Genomic DNA, 18,990 nt, shown 5'->3' with positions numbered 1-18,990 from the left:
CAAACAAAAGTAATTGAAATAGCTCAGCACATCAAATGTTTCAAGTGGTTTCCCCAAATTCAACTGAAAATGCAACTGTTAATGACTTCTGCAGTTTCAAAATGATTCAACTCCTTCATGGCAAGCATCTTTATAACTTAGTAGAACATCCTTTTGCTGTTATGACCTTCTGCAAACAAGATGTATAACCAGACATCAGCTTCTGGCAGGATTTCTGAGAAATTCCTCATGAACAATGGCCTCCGGTTCAGTAATATTCTTGGGTTTGCGTGCTGCAACCGCCTTCAAATCCCACCAGAGATTCTCTATGGGGTTCAAGTCAGGTGACTGTAATGGCCACTGTAGGATCTTCCAGGACTTCTTCTGCAACCAAGCCTTGGTGGAATTTGAGGTATGCTTGGGATCATTGTCCTGTTGGAAGGTCCAATGACACCCAAGCTTCAGCTTCCTCATGACGTTTTCTCCTAGAATTTCCTGATACTTCAATGAATGCATCTTGCCTTCCACACGCTGCAGGTTTCCAGTGCCAGAGGATATAAAGCAGCCCCAGAGCATCACTGAGCCCCACCATGCTTAACTGTAGGTGTGGTGTTCTTTTCAGCATATGCTTCATTCTTCTTCCTCCAGACACACCGCTGATCCATAGTGCCGAAAAGATCCAGTTTTGTTTCATCGCTCCACAGAACAGAATCCCCAAACTTCTGTGGCTTATTTATATGATTTTGAGCAAATTGGAGCCGACTTGTCTTGTGCTTTTGGGTCAGTAGTGGTGTAGTCTTGGAGTTCTGGCATGGAAACCATCTGCGTTCAGTACGCGCCTTTCTGTGCAGCTGAAACCTCAGTGCCTGTTGCCACCAAGTCTTGCTGCAGGTCTTTTGCAGTCACTCAGGTTTTTTTCTGAACCTGTCTTCTCAGAAATCTGGTTGCAGCCGTTGATAGCTTCCTTTTTCTGCCCTGCCCAGGTAGTGTAACCACTGTTACTTTACTGTAACTTACAAACAATGCCAACTAGACGGTGTCTAGGAACATTTAGTGCCTTAGCTTTCTTTTTGTATCCATATTTTGACTTTCATATTTCTTTTTTTTTTTTTTTTTTTGCAAACCGCTGAAAGTCTGTAAATTTAGCCAATAAACCTGATTTGCAATTGGGGTTGAATCATTTCGATTACAATTGTATTCATCAGTGTTATTTTATATTTGATTGCTTTATTCAATTTCTGTTGTTGGCTATTATACTTATCTGAATACTACTTGGTACATATTTCTGAAAAACCTAAAGCACTGTTTATTTAATTTGTATTTTTATTCTGTTGTATTTTTTGTCAGTATTGTTTGTAATTAGTTTCTTTGTTCTTATTGTATTGCTGACTGTTACTTATGTAATGGTTTTGAGGACCTTTTATCGATAATTGAGTATCGATAATTGTGAAAATTTAAAATTACATTTAAAATGACTCATATTATGCAATAAGACTAAGTATATAAACCACCAATAATCGTGTAAAAAATTGTGATTTCAATAGACCAAAATAATTGTGATTATGATGCCATAATTGAGCAGCCCTACTGTATGTATTAATACTCTGATTGATTTTAGTCTTTAGACAAAATATTATATTTTAAATGTGACATTTTTATTGTAAAGTAATAAAATCCTCAGCAGATGTTGTCAGCATGCTGAATGAATAAACAAACACACACCAAAAAACATGTTTTTACTGAGGTCTGGATGTTTAATATTTTTAACTAGCATAATGCAAAGTGCAGAAAGTTAAAAACAGACCAGTGAGCGGACATTTTCAGCATGGATTTCTTCAGTGCTTATCAAACAAACCGCAATTTGTCCCTTTTGTAGACACAATTTTACAATGAGACCAGCTGAATTACTGAGCTCCGTTATAATAGATAACTCAAATACATAACAAACATGTAGGATTTTTTTTTTTACATGCATGCATCCCTACTTCAAAATACTAAAACATAGTGTTGTTTTGTGTAGTATGTAGTTTAGCATGTGTATAGGACCTATAATGTGCAGTCGCAGGCCAGCAAACAGTCTCAATCATCCCTTAGTGAACTTTTTTTTTATAAAAAATAAAAAGAACTGCACCGAAGAATCATGGGAAGGACTCCCAGTTGAAGAGCGCTTACTGGCATCCTGTTGACCAATTGTTGAACGGATAGTTGGGGTGGTTTCAAATGAGCTTTCCCGGGAAAGGAAGGACCCAGATATTTACATATGAAACCTTCTGGATGGATGAGAGAGAAATAGAGCGTGGCTTGGCAGTGTGTCTGTGATGGTTGTCAGAGGAACAGAGTGTACTGTATTGTTCACACCTGGGTGTGTATGTTTCTCTCATAGCTTACAGCACTGAGACTGCAGTGTTCATGTGGCACCGACAACTCTGTTATGAGGAAAACATCACATTAATGCCCTAGACAGAAAAACTTACCTGGACGTACATGGGCTAACTCTATTCTCCAGATGTGCTGGGGAAATCTGCATTAATACTGGGCGCTGTGAGCTGACACAGCAGCTGTTTTGGTATCCTAGTTCAGTCTTTGCCTCCCAGGGTCAGATGAGCAAAGACCGCTGGTTGGGTGGGCTGAAAAACAGCAGATTGGCCACACATTAAGCCTGCTCAGAGAGAATGTGGAGAGATTAGGAGACGGCAGGAAGCAAACGGACTACCCGTCACCTCCGGATGGATTCATCCATCTAAATACATGGACTATGGGTTCCCAGATGGCCCTGATTTTTGTCTCTCCATCTATTACTCTCTCTCTAACGCACTGGCTCGCCGGATTAAAGCCTCTTCATCAAGCAGCGCCTGCGTTCATTCTGATTGGCTGAGAGCCTCAAGCCCACTGCTCACTGGTGAGTGCACTTGACGAGGTAGCCACTGTTGTCGGGGGCAACCACTTACTGCAGCAGCGGAGACCGGCAGCCTGAGCTTAAAGATCGAGGGGAAAAGAAAAGGAGGGAGAAATTAAGAGAGGAAAACATGACAACAATAACAAGGGATTAGCCCATGGCATCAGCCCAGCCATCAGGACTCCATTAAAAAAAACTCCCCACCGCACACAGCTGTTTGTGAAAGGAAGAGAGGGAGGGATGGAGCGTTTCAGATGAAGGAGCCCAATTGAAAAACAGCTGAGTGAGAGAGAATGTGCTTTCTGCTTTGTACACAATAGAGTTGGGAAATGCTTATGAATGTGATGGACTGACTCCTCTAACTGATAGTGTGGCATCACACACACATACACACTGACCAGATATCAAGGAACCAGGAGCAGCAGCCGGTTATGAGGAGCAAAAATCAGTGGTGTGACCTGTGCGCTAAAGATCAGGCCACATCCATGTCGATTTGAACTGGACGAGCAACACAGCTGGACTCTTCGTTTGACCTTAACATGGGGGACGTGGCAGAATACCAGCGTCTGCCCAGCGATTGCGATGAGGACGAGGTATTACAGACTGCTTAGATAACTGATAACAGTTTTGTTGGCGTTACCTAGTATGAATATCTATTTTTAGTGTTTTTATTTGTTTTATTGTCCATTGCACATCTCAGCTTATTGCATCTGTGTACAGTCAGAATTGCATGCTCAAAGGTGGATAAACACTCACCAACCATTAAGTAGACGCTCACACTTTTGGTAAGTGTGTCAGTGTGTCTGTATGACGTTAAAGTAACCCACATGTGGATGATTCGTCATGTGATGTGTGGTACTCTGATTAGCATGGTGGTGGGTGCTCTAATTTTACCTTTTACTGTCTCGCGCACACACAGGTCTTTGGCCACAGAGCATGTGAGATGAGAAAGACTGTGTTCTGCTGTTGTTGTCGTTTTTTTTAGTCTGAACAACAGCATCTGGTGTTTACATGCCATTGTTTGCTCTGGGTGGTGCTCGGCTGCGCTACAGTATAGTGTATATGTAGTACAGTATATGTATGTGTGTGTGTATGTATATATATATATATGTATATATATATATACACACACACACACACACAGTATTTACATCCACGCACTACTGTTCAGAAGTTATAAGTCAGTACATTTTTTTTTTCAGCAAGGATGCATTAAATTGATCAGAAGTGGCACCAATATTTTTGTTTCAAATAAATGCTGTTCTTTGACATTTTTATTCAAGAATAAAATAATAAATAATTTGAATGCACTGTGTGAATGCAGGCCATATTCAGAACAATTTTATGTTGATTCAGACCCAAATATCTTTACTTGGATTAATCCCAGAATCTATGTAAACGGTGCAATCCCTAAAAATATAAAATAACTATAACTGCGATTGAGACCAGGGAATTGCTCACCTTGTGTGCAGATGATTCTGTGCAGCACCCAAATACATTAGTATGTAGTGCAGTTGTTTATGAGAGGATCTCACACACACACACACACACACACACACACACACACACACAAAGAGCAGGACACTTTATCTTTACGAGACTCTCCAGGATTCGTGAATGAAAGCACAGAACACGGGAAAGCTCTGGTAGTGTGAATGAACAAAATCATGCAATGCTTGACAAGTTACCGGATCTTTTCTGGAGATTTTGCAGAAGTAAAAATATGTTAAGGATCCTGTGTGAAGGAGGCTATATAGGGATCATTACAGGGGAATTGGTGCATGTGTTTGTCTGTGAGGACAACTGGTTAGAGTGTTAATCTTGCCATAAAACAAGTAACTATAATTCAGTAGTACTTTCATTTTCTTGCTTGATCCGATTAAATCCCAGTGGATTAAATCAAGTAATGCTCTACATTTATTGCAGAATATTGTTTCTCTCTGAAATACTGTATGGCAGTTAAGAGAAAACTATGAATATATTTCATAACAAGCTGTGTGCTGGAGAATTGAGCTGCATATTCAGTATCACTTACCAAGCTGAATTGGAGCATGTCAACAGAAGCATGTGTTGTCTTTTTAGTGGTGTTCGATGTTTTTTTTTTTCTGTCTTCTGTCTGCATGACATTTCCAGATGAGCTTACTGGACTTTAGAGAAGATTATGGGTTTTTCATCTGCATTCTGGGGGAGAGTAAATAATCTGGGATCCCTTCAACACTGTGTGTGCTGCTGGGAGGGTCATGCTAAATGTAAAGCATTATCTGTTATATTGATTTAGCTGATTTATGAGTAAATGTAAAGTATCTTCTAGGTCTGAAGTGTTGATGTTACTGGGTGTCATTCAAATGCCACAGGTCACTAGCACTTCTGTGTATTGCTGCCCTCTGGTGGTTCATTAGAGCTCCGCAGCCCTTAAACAAGTGATCCATCTGACCACTACAAGAAATATTTCTGTAAAAAACATTGAATTGGCTAGAACAAGCAATTCAGTAGTCTTATGGGTTTAATGGGGAGTAGGGCTCTGATTCCATTAATCAGGTTTGATGCTGGTTTGACATGGACCATCGTAGAATCCTGCAGGCAGACATTAGAGCGAGGGGGGATTTGTCTTCTCTGTGATGTGCTACATATAGAGGTGAAGTGTGAGCTTGGCTCACCCGGTCCAAATGTGCAAAGCAGTGGCGGTAACTACAGGTCACATACACAAATGCACATAGAAGAAAGTGTTCCTTGATGACGACACCATCACCTTGTTTATTTGGTGTTTACATTTTTATAATACAAAATATCAAAAATAAAAATGCTGTCTGTTGTTCATTAGACTTTTATTCATCTTCAGAACACAAATGAAGATTAGTAGGGCTGTAGTCAACCAAAGAAATCCTTAGTCGACCAAAGTCCTGTCCTGCGCAACGATTAGTCGACTAAAAAAAAAAGACACGATGTTTTGATTGAACATTTTTTAACAATTGTCATAGCATTTATAAAACAACAACGAAAAAACATCAAAAATACATAAAACTATAATAATAATACAATTCTTTTAAAATTAAGTGATTTTTTTTTAACTGCAAAGTTAGGAGCTCTGTCCTAGGTCTAGTAGGCTAACAGTCACAATCGCGCACCTGACCACACCACACGCTACACAAAATATAACTGCTATCTGCCACAATGAAAAATCCTAACAAAAGCTCTCGTTTACAGGCTGTAGCCTATATTCTTCTTTACTTGTCTTTCAAAGCTATGGGTTAACTTTTGTCCAGCCGATCTAGGAGTTTTAAAACAAACAGACAAAAAAACCAAAGAGCCTAAAAAACAATCCTAATAATAATAGGCTGTATTGTAGGACCGCATATAGGTTTATTTTCGTTTTGTTACATTATTTAGGCTATTTTCAAATGCATCAAGTGTACAAATAAAAACAAAAACATATCAAGAAAACACAATCTATTGAGTCAGCATGATAAAGCCGTTAAAGGGACTGCTCACGTCTTTTGCGCGCTCAAGTTCGATTTCAAATGTAGGCGCGCGGTGTGCGCGCTCATGATGGGAGCAACGCGCTCTTTTTTTTCCAAGTGCGTCCACGCCGCATCGAGATAAAAACATATAGTGTATAAAAACATAAAAACCGAAACAAGTAGCATTCTAACTGAATGAATACAGCTAAACTACCTATATCCCTTACTGAGCACGAAGCAGCAGCGCAGCCAGCCACAGGGGGGAACCGAGTGTTCTATGTGTGTGCGCTAAACTGTGGCGCTGTTACAAAATAGCCTAAATTAAAGCATTTAAAGTTGGGGATAAACCATAGGCTAATTATATTTAGAATACAGTAATATATAACTGCTTATAAAGGAATAAATATCAAGGAGTAAATCATTGAAAATTTCTTTCTATTGGTAAAAAAAAAAAAAAAAAATACAACTGGTCGACCAATAAGAATGTCAGTCGACCAAGATGGCATCGACCGATTAGTCGACTAAACGACTAAAGTTGACAGCCCTAAAGATTAGATATATTCTCATTTTTTTCCCCCATCCATTTGAAAATCTCAAGCTTCAAAAAGTTCAGTAAAACATTGTATAAGTAATCCATATTAATAAAGCACTTTAATCCAAGTGTACTGAAAACATATGGTCACATATGATGAACATATTTAATTTAGGCTTTTTTTGCATATAAACATTGGTTAACGCCGCACATACATGAAGCATATAAAATTGGGTAAACAGAATCTCAAACTTGCTTGATGCATGAGACCCAGTGAGATTTGTTCTTAAACTTCTGTTTACCATATTTCATGACAACATGTTTGATTTTGGGTGAACTTTCCTCAGGTCAACACTTTTCCTCACTTTTCACAGTGTGTGATGTTTTACATCAGCTTTACAGAAAATATTGTCTTAATACTACAGTTGTGAATCATCATTGGTCTCACCTAGGCATGTGCCGGTATCAAATTTTCATGCTGCGATTAATTGATTGAGCTTTTATCACGGTGTACGGTATTATCACGATATTTTAATTGCACAAGAGAAACAGATGGATTAGGGGTATCTAAAAAAAAAAAAAAAACTTGCATCACAATGTGTAATTGTGATTGTCAAAACATTTGGTAACTAAAAATAATTTAATTTTTTAGTGACAACATGTTACAATGTTTACATGGTACAGTTACTGAGGCTACTGTTTGTATTATTGCTTAACACAATTTTCACGATTTCAATTAAATTCTTGGATTTGATTTCAATCTTGATTCAATATTGACACATTTGGATAAATATTAGGTAGGCTACAGTAGATAGCCTGCATTAAAAATTTTCTCAAGAAAAAATATATCTCACATAATGCTGTAAACATACAGAGAGAAATTAAATATAATGCATACAATATAAATATAATAAAATATAATAATAATATAAATATAAAATTTTTATATAATTTTCATTATAATAACAATTATATAATGACAAGTAAACATATATTAAAATATGTAATATAGTGCACATATTTAGCAAAATACTCCTTTCTATAGCTATTTTTTTCTAGTCAACTAACGTGCAGGTCATTAAATGGCTTTCCTGAGGTAAATGTAACGTTCTGTGACATAATTGTTCTCCTGCAGTTTTATTGACCTCTTTCCGTGGTTGAAAAACACTGATTGATCGAAATTATGTATTCCTTTCGGTGGGTTGTACTGTATCTTTAATTAAAAGTAACAGATGATCGGTTACTTGAACTGAGGCGCAGCGATCTGTCACGTCACATTTACAAGCGCCAAAACAGTATTGTCTGAATTTTATTATAAAATGGACAGAACCTGAGAGCTGATATTTTTTTCATATCAAAAGTAACCTGCTCTGTCTAGTCTGTCGGTGTCAGTGTCCTCTTTGCTCCGTGATTTTTCTCTGCGTGAGAAAATGGATGTGGGGCGCGAGACCGTGTGAAAAGTGTCAATTGCGTGAGTCTCAAGCTGAATGCATGAGAGTTGACCGCCCTGCTTTTAAGGGGGATAAATCGTCGGCAGCGTTCCTCCTTCCGCCATGCTTCTTCTCCATGTGAGGATTGTTTACATTAGACTAGAGTGCGCACTGCATGCACACAGTGCTTCTACATGTGGGGATTGTTTACATCAAAGTGTGCACGTGTTTTGCGCAGCATATAGGCCTACGCATTGTTTTTTAAGTGGTTGATGGAAAATAAGCTAATGCGCGTTCTAAAAATCTAAATTCGGATCTATTATTTTTCACGGTATTTTGAAATCCCCGCGATAACAATATATTCATTACCGCGATTTATCGCATTACCGAATACCGGGACGTCTAGTCTCACCATTCAATTCGATTACAATTATTATCATGTCTTTGATTCAGTATCACGATGTGTTGCATTCTTACTTTTCAATATTACTGCACATGCCCACATTTTCTTCAATGAATACAAGCAGTCAGATATATGAACTCCCTTTTCATTGTATCTGCTCCAAGAAAGTTCACTTCCTTAATGTAACAAACATCATACTTAAGTCTTAAGTTTGAACTTAAGTCTGAACACAGCAGACGATTGGACCATTTAGAACAAAGTAACACAAGTACACTTGACAGTTTTATGCGCTTTTAGTATTTACTAAAGTTACAATACCGCTCACACACACGCTTGCGGCCTCGCACGCACACATGCACACACTCGCACACGCTGTAAATTTTAAAATAGTGGGTGCATTTTTTTTATTACTCGCTTTTGTGTTTCGCCTCCCTCCGCCATTTTACGCTAGCCCGAGAAGCGCATATGTGACGAATGGCGTCAGAGAAACGTCAGTAGGCTGTAATCGATTATAGTCTATTACTGAATTGATGCAGAATCGTCCACGTCCGCATCGCAATGCATAGAACGACGACTAATTTCAACACCCCCACATAATACCCCCCATGAGTAAGCCACAGGCCACTTTGGCAAGGGACCAAAAAACCCTCTGTAAGATAAATTGACCAGACACGACGACACCTACAGTGTCTACAGTGAACAGCTGGTTTAAATGTTCAAACAAATGTCTGAGCTCAGTCACAGGTACACACACTTTCCCCTCCTTCACAGCTGTGCTAGCACTACCAATTTTTTTCCCCATTCTCTTGCTTAAATAAAGCTCGTTCTTCGATAAGTCTCCAGAAAATTCCTACCACATTAGCCACTTGGTCTGAAGCGGCGCTGGGAATTCTATGTTTCAGGGCAGTAATTGGAGGCAGACTGAGGCTCACCTCATCTTCCCTTTTGCTCCTGGAAAAAACAACAACAACGCAGTTCACCCGGCATTGTACATTTTGTTTATCCCTTAAAATGTTGCAGATCTGGTTTAGTCTGTGGACTTGATGAACAAATGGGGAATGAGGGAGGAAGAAAGGACGTAAATAAAACATGGTTTATTCTGCTAGGGGTGATGAAGCCAAAATGTCCCGTTTACATTCGGAGGGGTAAGAGAAAGGGGACACATTCTGAATGTGTTTGTTTACTAGAGGTTGAGATAATGTTTTTAGAGGGATTGAGGAAGGAGAATGCCGCGAACCAAATAAAGAAGAAAAGTCAGGCCATGTGGGAGTTGAGAGCAGAGTGGGAGAGAGAGAGTGAATATAAAAGAAAGATGTGGTGAGAGCCAGAGATAGGAGGGGATATGGTGGTGTTCAGGAGGGGGATTTGTTAAAAGCCCAACATATGGGAGGAACACAGGAAATGAGCTCTCCGTCCTGCAGTTAAATCTGACCTTTTGGCTCACGATCAAATGCTCCTCCATCCGAATACCATAGAGTCTCTGTCCCGGGCACTGGCTGATGGAGGGAGGAGGAGGAGGAGAGGGAGAGCGAGAGGGAGGGAACGAGAAGGGGCACTTCCCCAGCGTCTGTTTGCGAGTTGCAGGAATTACACAGTCACGCACTAGGGGGAGAGAAAAAGAGAAAGTCCTAGACGCTCCTCCTGCTCCAGAACAACACGTCCCCTCTGACACAAACATGCAAAAAGACAAAAAAAGTCAGAACCTCTTCCAAGCAGACCACAGAAGCACTAAGGGACGACTTTGTCTGGGCTTTGCAGCTCTTCTGATTCTCTTATCACTTTCACTGTGGCTGTCATCTGAGTGAGGGATTTGGGAATAGAAGAAACCGTCCTATTAATAGCTGGTTGGTGGACTGAGCAAATGGATAGAGGAATTGGCAACTGAGGAAACTGACTCCAGTATATTCAGCAAAATATTTTTGCAATAAGGACTTCACCTTGCACTCCTTCTGACTCGCTCCACAGCCTCAGTGTAAACTTGGTTTTGAGATGTTCTAACTAGGCTGCCAAGTGAACAGTTCCCTTTGGCAAACCTCTCTCTCTGGTGTTTTCTTGCCTTACCCCACACGGTCCCCCTTGCATACAAGTTCTCCAGACTAGCACTGATCTTCGGTTAAAGGAGCTTAATGTGGATTGCCCGCGATGGAATGTAGTACGTGGGCTGTTCAAATTCGGGAGACCTTCAAACTGAGGAGACCTTCACAGTTTTGGAGTGGTGTCTCTTCATCTCGGACCTTGTTCTCCAACAAAAGAGTTTCGGACGCTTAGCTTGACTTTTTGTGGATTGCCTCATAGAACTCAAGATGCGTCGTTTTGACAAGCTCAAAAAATCATTCCCTTTTTTTGCTCATTTCCATGTGTACAGAGTAAGTCTGGTTTTTATTCTCTTGTGCAGAGCATGCTAGGTTTGAGTATGAATAATGGACCTGGGAATTTCAGGACTGACATGTGCATGAGTGTTAGTTCAGCATCTGTGTTGGTGTGAAACCACACCATGCCTTTACACATGTGCCAGAGCTTAGCTGTGTGCATGGATATCATCAGATCATACCAGAGCCTTATCCCCAACAATACATCAGACCTTCACATTGCATAACTTGTCCTAACAGTCCACCCTTTATGCATGTATGCAGTCTCAGCAGTCAGGTGTCTGTGTTTTGTTTGTTTGGCACATACTATTCAGTGTGCATCTATTAATTCACTCTTGTAATGTTTTTTCTTAGGTTTGTGTGAAGGGTGTAACCACTCTTGGTTGTAACTTGTGGCCTTAGCCCAAGGGCCATGGATATAGTTCCCTTGGGATTAGAGGCTACAGCTTTCTAACACTTCACACTGCACAAGCTTAACTTGTTGCCACTAGTATTGCACTGTGCATGTGCTTGGGTAATATCCAAGCTTCTGAATCCTAGCGGCACCCCTGTATTTTTAAAATTATAATACCATGATGCATATTATGAATATTAATGCATGCTAATATTCTGACATGCAGTATTCAGGCTGAATTCAGTTTTGGAACAGCGCCTGTAGCTCAGACTAAAGAGCTGGACACAAAACGGAGCAAAACAAAGTTAAACACAATACTGAAATCTCAAGATATATATTTTTAAAAGAACTCTTTTTAATGTAACAGCATCTTAAAATGCAAAGCACATTGTGCAAGACTATAAAAGCTGACAATGTAATGACCGTAAATGTGCATATCATGCATGTGCACATGACCAGTGATTTAAAAATTTCACAGATGGATTATAAGAATGCAAACTGCCACTTTAAGAAAATAGAAAATGTAAAAAATCTACTCTAATAATCCATTCAGATTCATGAAGGACATTTACTCCAGCATCTAACTATACTCACAGGGACTCACAACTAGGGCTGTCAATCTTCCTCTATAATACTATTCGAATTCCATTCCTTATTTTATTTAATATTCGAATAATATTCGAATATTAAATGCTCAAATTCATCCTATTATTAATATTTACGACATTACTCAGGCTTATGGATCGCCAATGCCACTATAGCATGTGGTTGTTGTTACACGTTCTGTCCACTAGAGGGATATCTAACATTACAATAAACATTTTATTCGTGCTGAATATGGTTGAAGCGCTACCGATGGTTTTCGGCTAATATCTCCGCTAAAACACCACCAAAAATTCTGAAACTTATATCGTTCTTTTCAGTTCGACTAGACGGTTCCAACGAGTTTGGTGCTCGCCGAATCCGTTGAGTTTTCACCAAGATATTTGCGCTTCACGGGCGCTTTTTTACGTTGTTAAACATGTACCATTTTTGACAGTATTGTTATGATGATACAGCGTGGATAACGTGCACAATTGTGTTACGATTCAAAAACGTTATTGTTCATCAGACGAAACAAAAGCATTTCATTTTCACATGTGTGTAAGTCAAGGTGGCGAGAAAGGCAAGATTCCATATAAAAAAAATTAATGAATGGGAATAGGAGCAGGCTTCACTCAATGATTAAACTTAAACTTTAAGAATGCTGGCCTGATGATTAGAATATATAACGTTAAACAGGAAAGAGGCCGCACTATGCATAAATTGTTTTATTTGCACAAACGCGTTTCGGCGCGTGCCTTCTTGAAACGCGTTTGAGCAAATAAAACAATTTATGCATAGTGCGGCCTCTTTCCTGTTTATATATATATAAAAAAAATTAAATATACATAAAAAAAAAACAATTTTCGAATAGTAACTTCAGCATTCGAATAGTATTGATTTTTTAAATATTCGAATTATATTCGAATTTCGGAATTCGTTCCAACAGCCCTACTCACAACAGTCATTGTATCAAGACCAAAAACAATTCCTATTTATCATGTTACTTGTAAGGATGCATTGAAAAAAGTCATGGGATGCAGCCTTCATGATCACACATCAATCTCAAGATCAGGTGGTTCAGACTCACAACAAAATCACAATTGAGCCAGAAATTTTATGGATGAGTTGCCACTGTGGCTGTGAGGACTCATTGCTTGCTTGAAGCAGATGGATTTGTCAGACTACGAGCCTTCATATTAAAGACAAGATTGTAACAGATTTCACTCTGTAGTTTTGACAGACACGTTGCTGGCAGCAACTACACATTGACCCACTTTGCCCACAGGCCAAGTGTTTTCCCTCTCCAACATCAGCTGCTCATCTCAATGAACACTTTCTAGAAGTCTCTAAAGAGGCCTGGTTTCCTCTTTCTCTCTTTCACACATTCTGCCTAATCTTTTTGTTTTCTGTATGTTCAGAGTTTTTTATAGTTTTTTATACCATTGAAATTTCATAATTCTTGACACCAATTTCAATATCACAAACTAATACTAGCCTAACTAACACAAGTATATAAAAAAAAGGTCAGTGATAAAATAAAAACAAAAAAACTAATTACAAAAAACTACAATAGGACAAAGACAAAGGAAATAACCTACCTGAAAAACTTCAAGCACTAGAAATTGATCACTTGACACAATGTATGTATTTCTAATTTAAATTCTTATGAAAGTTACAAAAGTGATTTAGTCAAGATCAATGTGAGATTGTTGGATTTAACATTAATGGCACAGACGGCAGCAGATAGCCCATGTTAGGCTGCTTTACAACAAAACTGTTTATGTTTACTTAAGACATAAACAACTTATAAGGATACTCGTAAAGAGTAGGGCTGGGTATCAATACAGGTGTCCTGATTCGATTCCAATTCGATTAAATTCTCGATTCGATTAAATGAATTCAATGATTAAATTCTCCTTGGCGCCACCACAAAAAAAGGAATAAATGAATGAAAGTTATTGGTTTTGTTGTTTTTGACCCATGTATCCTTGTATTGTAATAAGGTTATGACACCCAAAATTTTAGATGGCAGTAAAATTTAACAGTTCTCGATTCCAATTTCGATACCACAGCTAAAACTACTAACTAATTAAATTGAAAATAATCTTCACTGTACAAATTAAACTTAAATCCTTATTAAAAGTTACAAAAACATAATTCAGTGAAGATCAGGGAGTGATTTCTTTGTCTTTTGTAGTTTGATTAACATTAAGAGCAAAAATTAAGAACACACCCTCCGCTTAGGGACTGTTCGTTATTTATTTAAGGGGCCACCGGAGGAGATTTGAGATCTGTAGTCAAAAAAGACTTGACCCTCCCTTCGCCAGCAGTATTTTTTTCTATGACCCTCCAAAATGACTGTGAAAAAAGGCATGACCCTCCCCGATAATTTATTGATTACTTCTGTACTGGTTTGCGCTTAGCAAAGATGTTCAGATAAACATTCCATGATAAACGACTAAACTCCTGCTTTCTCATCTTGCTAGGGCTGTAACAATAGACCAAACCTACAAATCGGTTCGTATCACGATTTTTGATAAAAAAAAAAACATGTTTTCGGTGCTGATGCAGTGGTGACGGTTTCATGTAAAAGTAATGATTATGAATAGTATAGCAAGGGGACATTTTAATTGTTTATTAATAAACAAGTCTTTGTCAGTGTCAGCTGCAAATATAAAGGTGACGTTGCTGACTCGCGATCTTCGCAGTAGTAAACGCGCCAGAGAGAAATGCACATTGCATACGGATTACATAAGCAGAGAGCAGTCTGTAGTCTGTTTTCTTTCATTTTGAATTGTTCTGTTAAAAAGTAGACATGTCAAGTTTTCTATATATTTATCAGGTCTGTGAGGCAAGTAGCCTACCTTAGGCTATAAGCTGTGTTTTGGTTCATTTATTAGACCAGAGTCCAGGTCACGCGCCGGCGAGTGTCATGATGATTTTCTACTAGGCTACACTACCGTTCAAAGGTTTGGGGTCAGTGAGAATTTTATTTTTATTTTTTGGAGGAAAGAAATCAATACTTTTATTTATCAAGGACAGTAAAGACATTTATAATGTTACAAAAGATTCTATTTCAAACAAATGCTGTTCTTTTGAACTTCCTATTCATCAAAGAATCCAAAAAAAAAAAAAAAAAAACTGTACAACTGACAGACCAACAACTGTTTCAACATTGATAATAATAATAAATGTTTCTTGAGCATCAAATCCTCATATTATACTGATTTGTGAAGGATCATTTGACACTGAAGACACTGACACTGGTGATGCTGAAAATTCAGCTTTGATCATAGGAATAAATTACACTTTACTATATATTCACACAGAAAACAGCTGATTTACACTGGAATAATATTTAATACTACAACTGATTTTTGTTGTATTTTTAATCAAATAAGCGCAGCCATGGTTAGCAGAAGAGAATTCTTTTAAAAGTATTCAAAATCGTACCGACCCCAAACTTTTGAACGGTACTGTATATTTACTTCTAATTTATTAAATCCAGGCAATTGGTTGATGAAACATTGATTAAAATTAAGATACAATTAATAAAAAAACGAAGTTCACTTTTAAGAAAGGCTTTGTGCTTTCTCTTTGAGGTCTCTGTGAACGTTTTAAAGTCACTTTCAGAGCGGTCATGTCCGTAACGGAGAACTGTCACGTCCGTAACATTTTTTCCCCCTCATAAATGCGAACACGAAAAAAATAAAAATAATATTTTGTGTTGTGTATTAACAGTCTCAAACCAGGACAATTTGATGGTTGTTGTGGTTATGTCATTATTTCGACATATAGGCCTATGTGTGCAATGTGCATGCAACAATCAAGATGTGCATTTGTAAATCCAGCTATATTTGCTTCTTATTAATTAAATCCAGGCAATTGGTTGATGAAAAATTGATTAAAATTAAGATACAATTTATACAAAACGAAATTCACTTTAAAGAAAGGCTTTCTACAAAACAACACTTAATGAAGTGGTCAAAACCATGTCTGGCCATGTCTCCCGATATATTGCTATACTTTTCATAATCAACATAGATGGAAAAAAAAACATAATAAATATGAAACTAAATGCGCTTATTATAGCTACAACACATATACAGACTCTATTTGTACAAATTGCTGCACATTCATTTAATTCAGAATTTTGCACACAAGTTGAAAGGCATTTGTTTGTGCATAGTAAAACATATCTGCAACATTTATCAAGTTCACTGATAATTGTGCATGCATTTAGTAGTAGGCTTCCCTTTCAATAGTCCAAATTCGCGGTGGCGCTGCCATTTTCGTCTTTCTTCTGTGGATTTTTTCAGCTCCTGATTGGTCAAATTCAGATAGATCGACAAATCGGCTCAGTCAACCGCACAGCGCACACACCTCACAAATTCAAGCCTAAAGCTCCCAAACTTTTTCGACATGTTTAAAAATTATCGTGAGGTCGAGAGGTTCGGCTCGGCTCATATCTTCCTAGCACACGACACGAGCAGCAACATGCGAGCACAACCGATTTCCACGCCATTTCTCCCGAGTGAAAAAAAAAAATCTGTGAGCTCGTAAAACAGCAAAAAATCGCTCCGTGTAAGCCCGCCTTAAGGGAGTATGAATATATAAACAGACGTTTCAGTATTAAATGCATTTTCTGAGAATTTATATTTCAAGTTTTGACTGCAAATGTCACGTCCATAACGCTGGAATTGTCCAATTTTAAATAATTTTTCCTCAACTAGTTTTTTGGTGTAGGTCTGTATTTTATTATGTACTTCAAATAATACTAATAGTAATTTAAAAATGTGGTAGCCCTATGTCCAACACATCACACTCCAGTGTTATGGTGGCAATTTCAGTAGATTTACTCACTAACATTGTTGTGGAAACACAATAAGAATGGAAACTAAAATATGGTAGTATCGTGCTACAGCGCACATTATATCAGCTGCAGTTCTGGCGCCTCAGTCCCAATACTGTAAAACTCGACGTACATTCACATCACATGTTAATGCCGCAGTAGAGTTACACTCACAGGACACTGCACTTATTCGCAATCACAAAAGTTCATTATTTGCTCGTGCTTTAAAGCTTTGCTGGGTAAACATTTCTTTGGCGTTCTGTTCTAATGCACTTTTTCTGAGCGTACTGAAGCGCGTGAGCACTGTCAAACAGCGCCAAACTGGATTTTTGTTGGGTCAGACCCATCTGATAGCGATGGGGGGGGGGGCCGAGACCGAGAGAGCTATAGCTACATGGAAAAAAATATGCACCAAACAAGTCACTTTGAAATTTAGCTTATTTGATTAATACAAAAGTTGGGTGACCCTCCCCTATAGACTAAAAAAGTTGGGTGACCCTCCCCTGAAGAAAGAATAAAAAGACATGACCCTCCCCTATTTTCCTCCGGTGGCCCTTTCCATAAATACTGAACGGTAGTGTGGTATTAGGGTGTGTGCGCTCACAAAATTTCTCACATAGCTCGAGCGAGTTCTCTTTCGTTTGAATGCCTAAATTGGCAAGGATTGAAAACACATGCAAATGATACATTTTCGTGACCATGCAGCACTGGCCCGATCGGGACACTGACAGATCCTTCAACTGTCTTGGACGTCTTTCACGCTGAAAGGCGAACCTGTATCCACCATGTTAGGTACTGAGTGAATTGGTCGGGATGTGACAGGTGTGACAGGGTCCCTGCTGTAAAATCGCGTTTTTTGTTTGTGGAAATAAATACGGAAAAAATATGTATTAGGGGCTTTTGAGAATTGATATCGAATCGCCCACATTTAAAAAAACTATTAATCAAAAAATCTATTTGTTTTGCCCAGCCCTAGCAAAGAGGGGTATTTTGTCACATAAGTGTGTGCATTTGACCGTTCAAGCCCAATAAAGCGCCAAAAAGAACTGTTCAGTACTCGCATGCTTTGAGCTGCGGCTTTGTGCGCGCGTTTCAGGGTGTGTGCGCACAGAAATCATCCCTCAGATGCGCATATACTGAAATGAGTTCTCTTTCAATGAAACACAACTTTTTTTAACTTTTTTTTTTTTTTTACTCTTATACCTTGTAGGCTTAACCCTCTGGGGTCTAAGTTGTTTTTGGGGTCATGTTTTGACATGCCCTGAGATTTTTAAGTTGCTTATAAACATATTAATGGCAAAGGTGTAATTACACTCTATTTAACACAAACAGGGCTACCATAATATGTGAGCAACATGTATGTACATGTTTGTATTTTTGAGATAATAATGTTTATGCATAGTTATTTAAAAAACAAAAAGTTTCTGAAAGGCCACAAAACACCATACTAAATGTTTCCACAAGACTTTTGACTAATGGATGTTGTCGCCTAGAGTTTTTGCTTCTAAGTGATCTGAAAATCATCCTGCCTAATCCACACAAAACAATACATTTATTTAAACTTTGTAAGACACGTTTTGTCTGGAAAGGCAATATGTGTGGGGGCGTGAATGATCATGAATAATAATGTGGTTCACACCTGAGAAGACAATGGCCTGCATAAAATGAGCTACATGATGAGCCTTTCATTCAGGTGTGTCACTGGATACCACAAGAAAGAATGTGAGGACTTATTTTGTATGCATGCAAATTGTATAATATCCAAGGTAAATATTTCTAGTAACTATGCAGTTAATTCTCATACTGTATTTTCAGAAAGTTTTGGAATATAACCTCTCCCCAAATGTGTCACTAATAATAAACAATTTAATGAGAAGGCTTATATTGACCTATTAAGATGTTGCTTACATCAGGGTACGTACGGGTGCTTGAAATCCTTGAAAATGCTTGAATTTTGATGTTGTGTTTTCAAGGTTTGAAAAGTGCTTAAATTTTGGATAAAATGCTTGAAAATGCTTAAAATTGAAACTGTATTTCTTTCACAACAAATACCTAACTGACTGAATAGTTCGTTTATTAAATGGAGAAATAA

The 18,990-nt window shown here is 38.2% G+C and overlaps 1 protein-coding gene across 12 annotated transcripts in view; it reads left to right on the top strand.

Moving 5' to 3' along the window:
- Positions 1-18,990, top strand: part of tnk2b (tyrosine kinase, non-receptor, 2b) — a 101,867-nt gene that overhangs the window by 45,103 nt on the left and 37,774 nt on the right. For 2 of the 12 annotated variants that reach the window (XM_056264711.1, XM_056264709.1), the window contains exon 1: positions 10,291-11,064. The exons of 6 other annotated variants lie outside the window; for them this stretch is intronic. In XM_056264711.1, the coding sequence (XP_056120686.1) occupies positions 11,002-11,064 (63 nt within the window). In that variant the 5' untranslated portion in view covers positions 10,291-11,001. Of the gene's footprint in view, positions 1-2,893; positions 3,469-10,288; positions 11,065-18,990 lie in introns of those variants that run through there. 4 more of the 12 variants (XM_056264716.1, XM_056264715.1, XM_056264710.1 and 1 more) reach the window with 3 other exon arrangements.

Source organism: Rhinichthys klamathensis, unplaced genomic scaffold, assembly GCF_029890125.1.
Source record: "Rhinichthys klamathensis goyatoka isolate OS25496 unplaced genomic scaffold, OSU_Roscu_1.1 h1tg000011l_1, whole genome shotgun sequence".
Taxonomy (NCBI): domain Eukaryota; kingdom Metazoa; phylum Chordata; class Actinopteri; order Cypriniformes; family Leuciscidae; genus Rhinichthys; species Rhinichthys klamathensis.
This window is presented reverse-complemented; position numbering and strand designations above follow the sequence as displayed.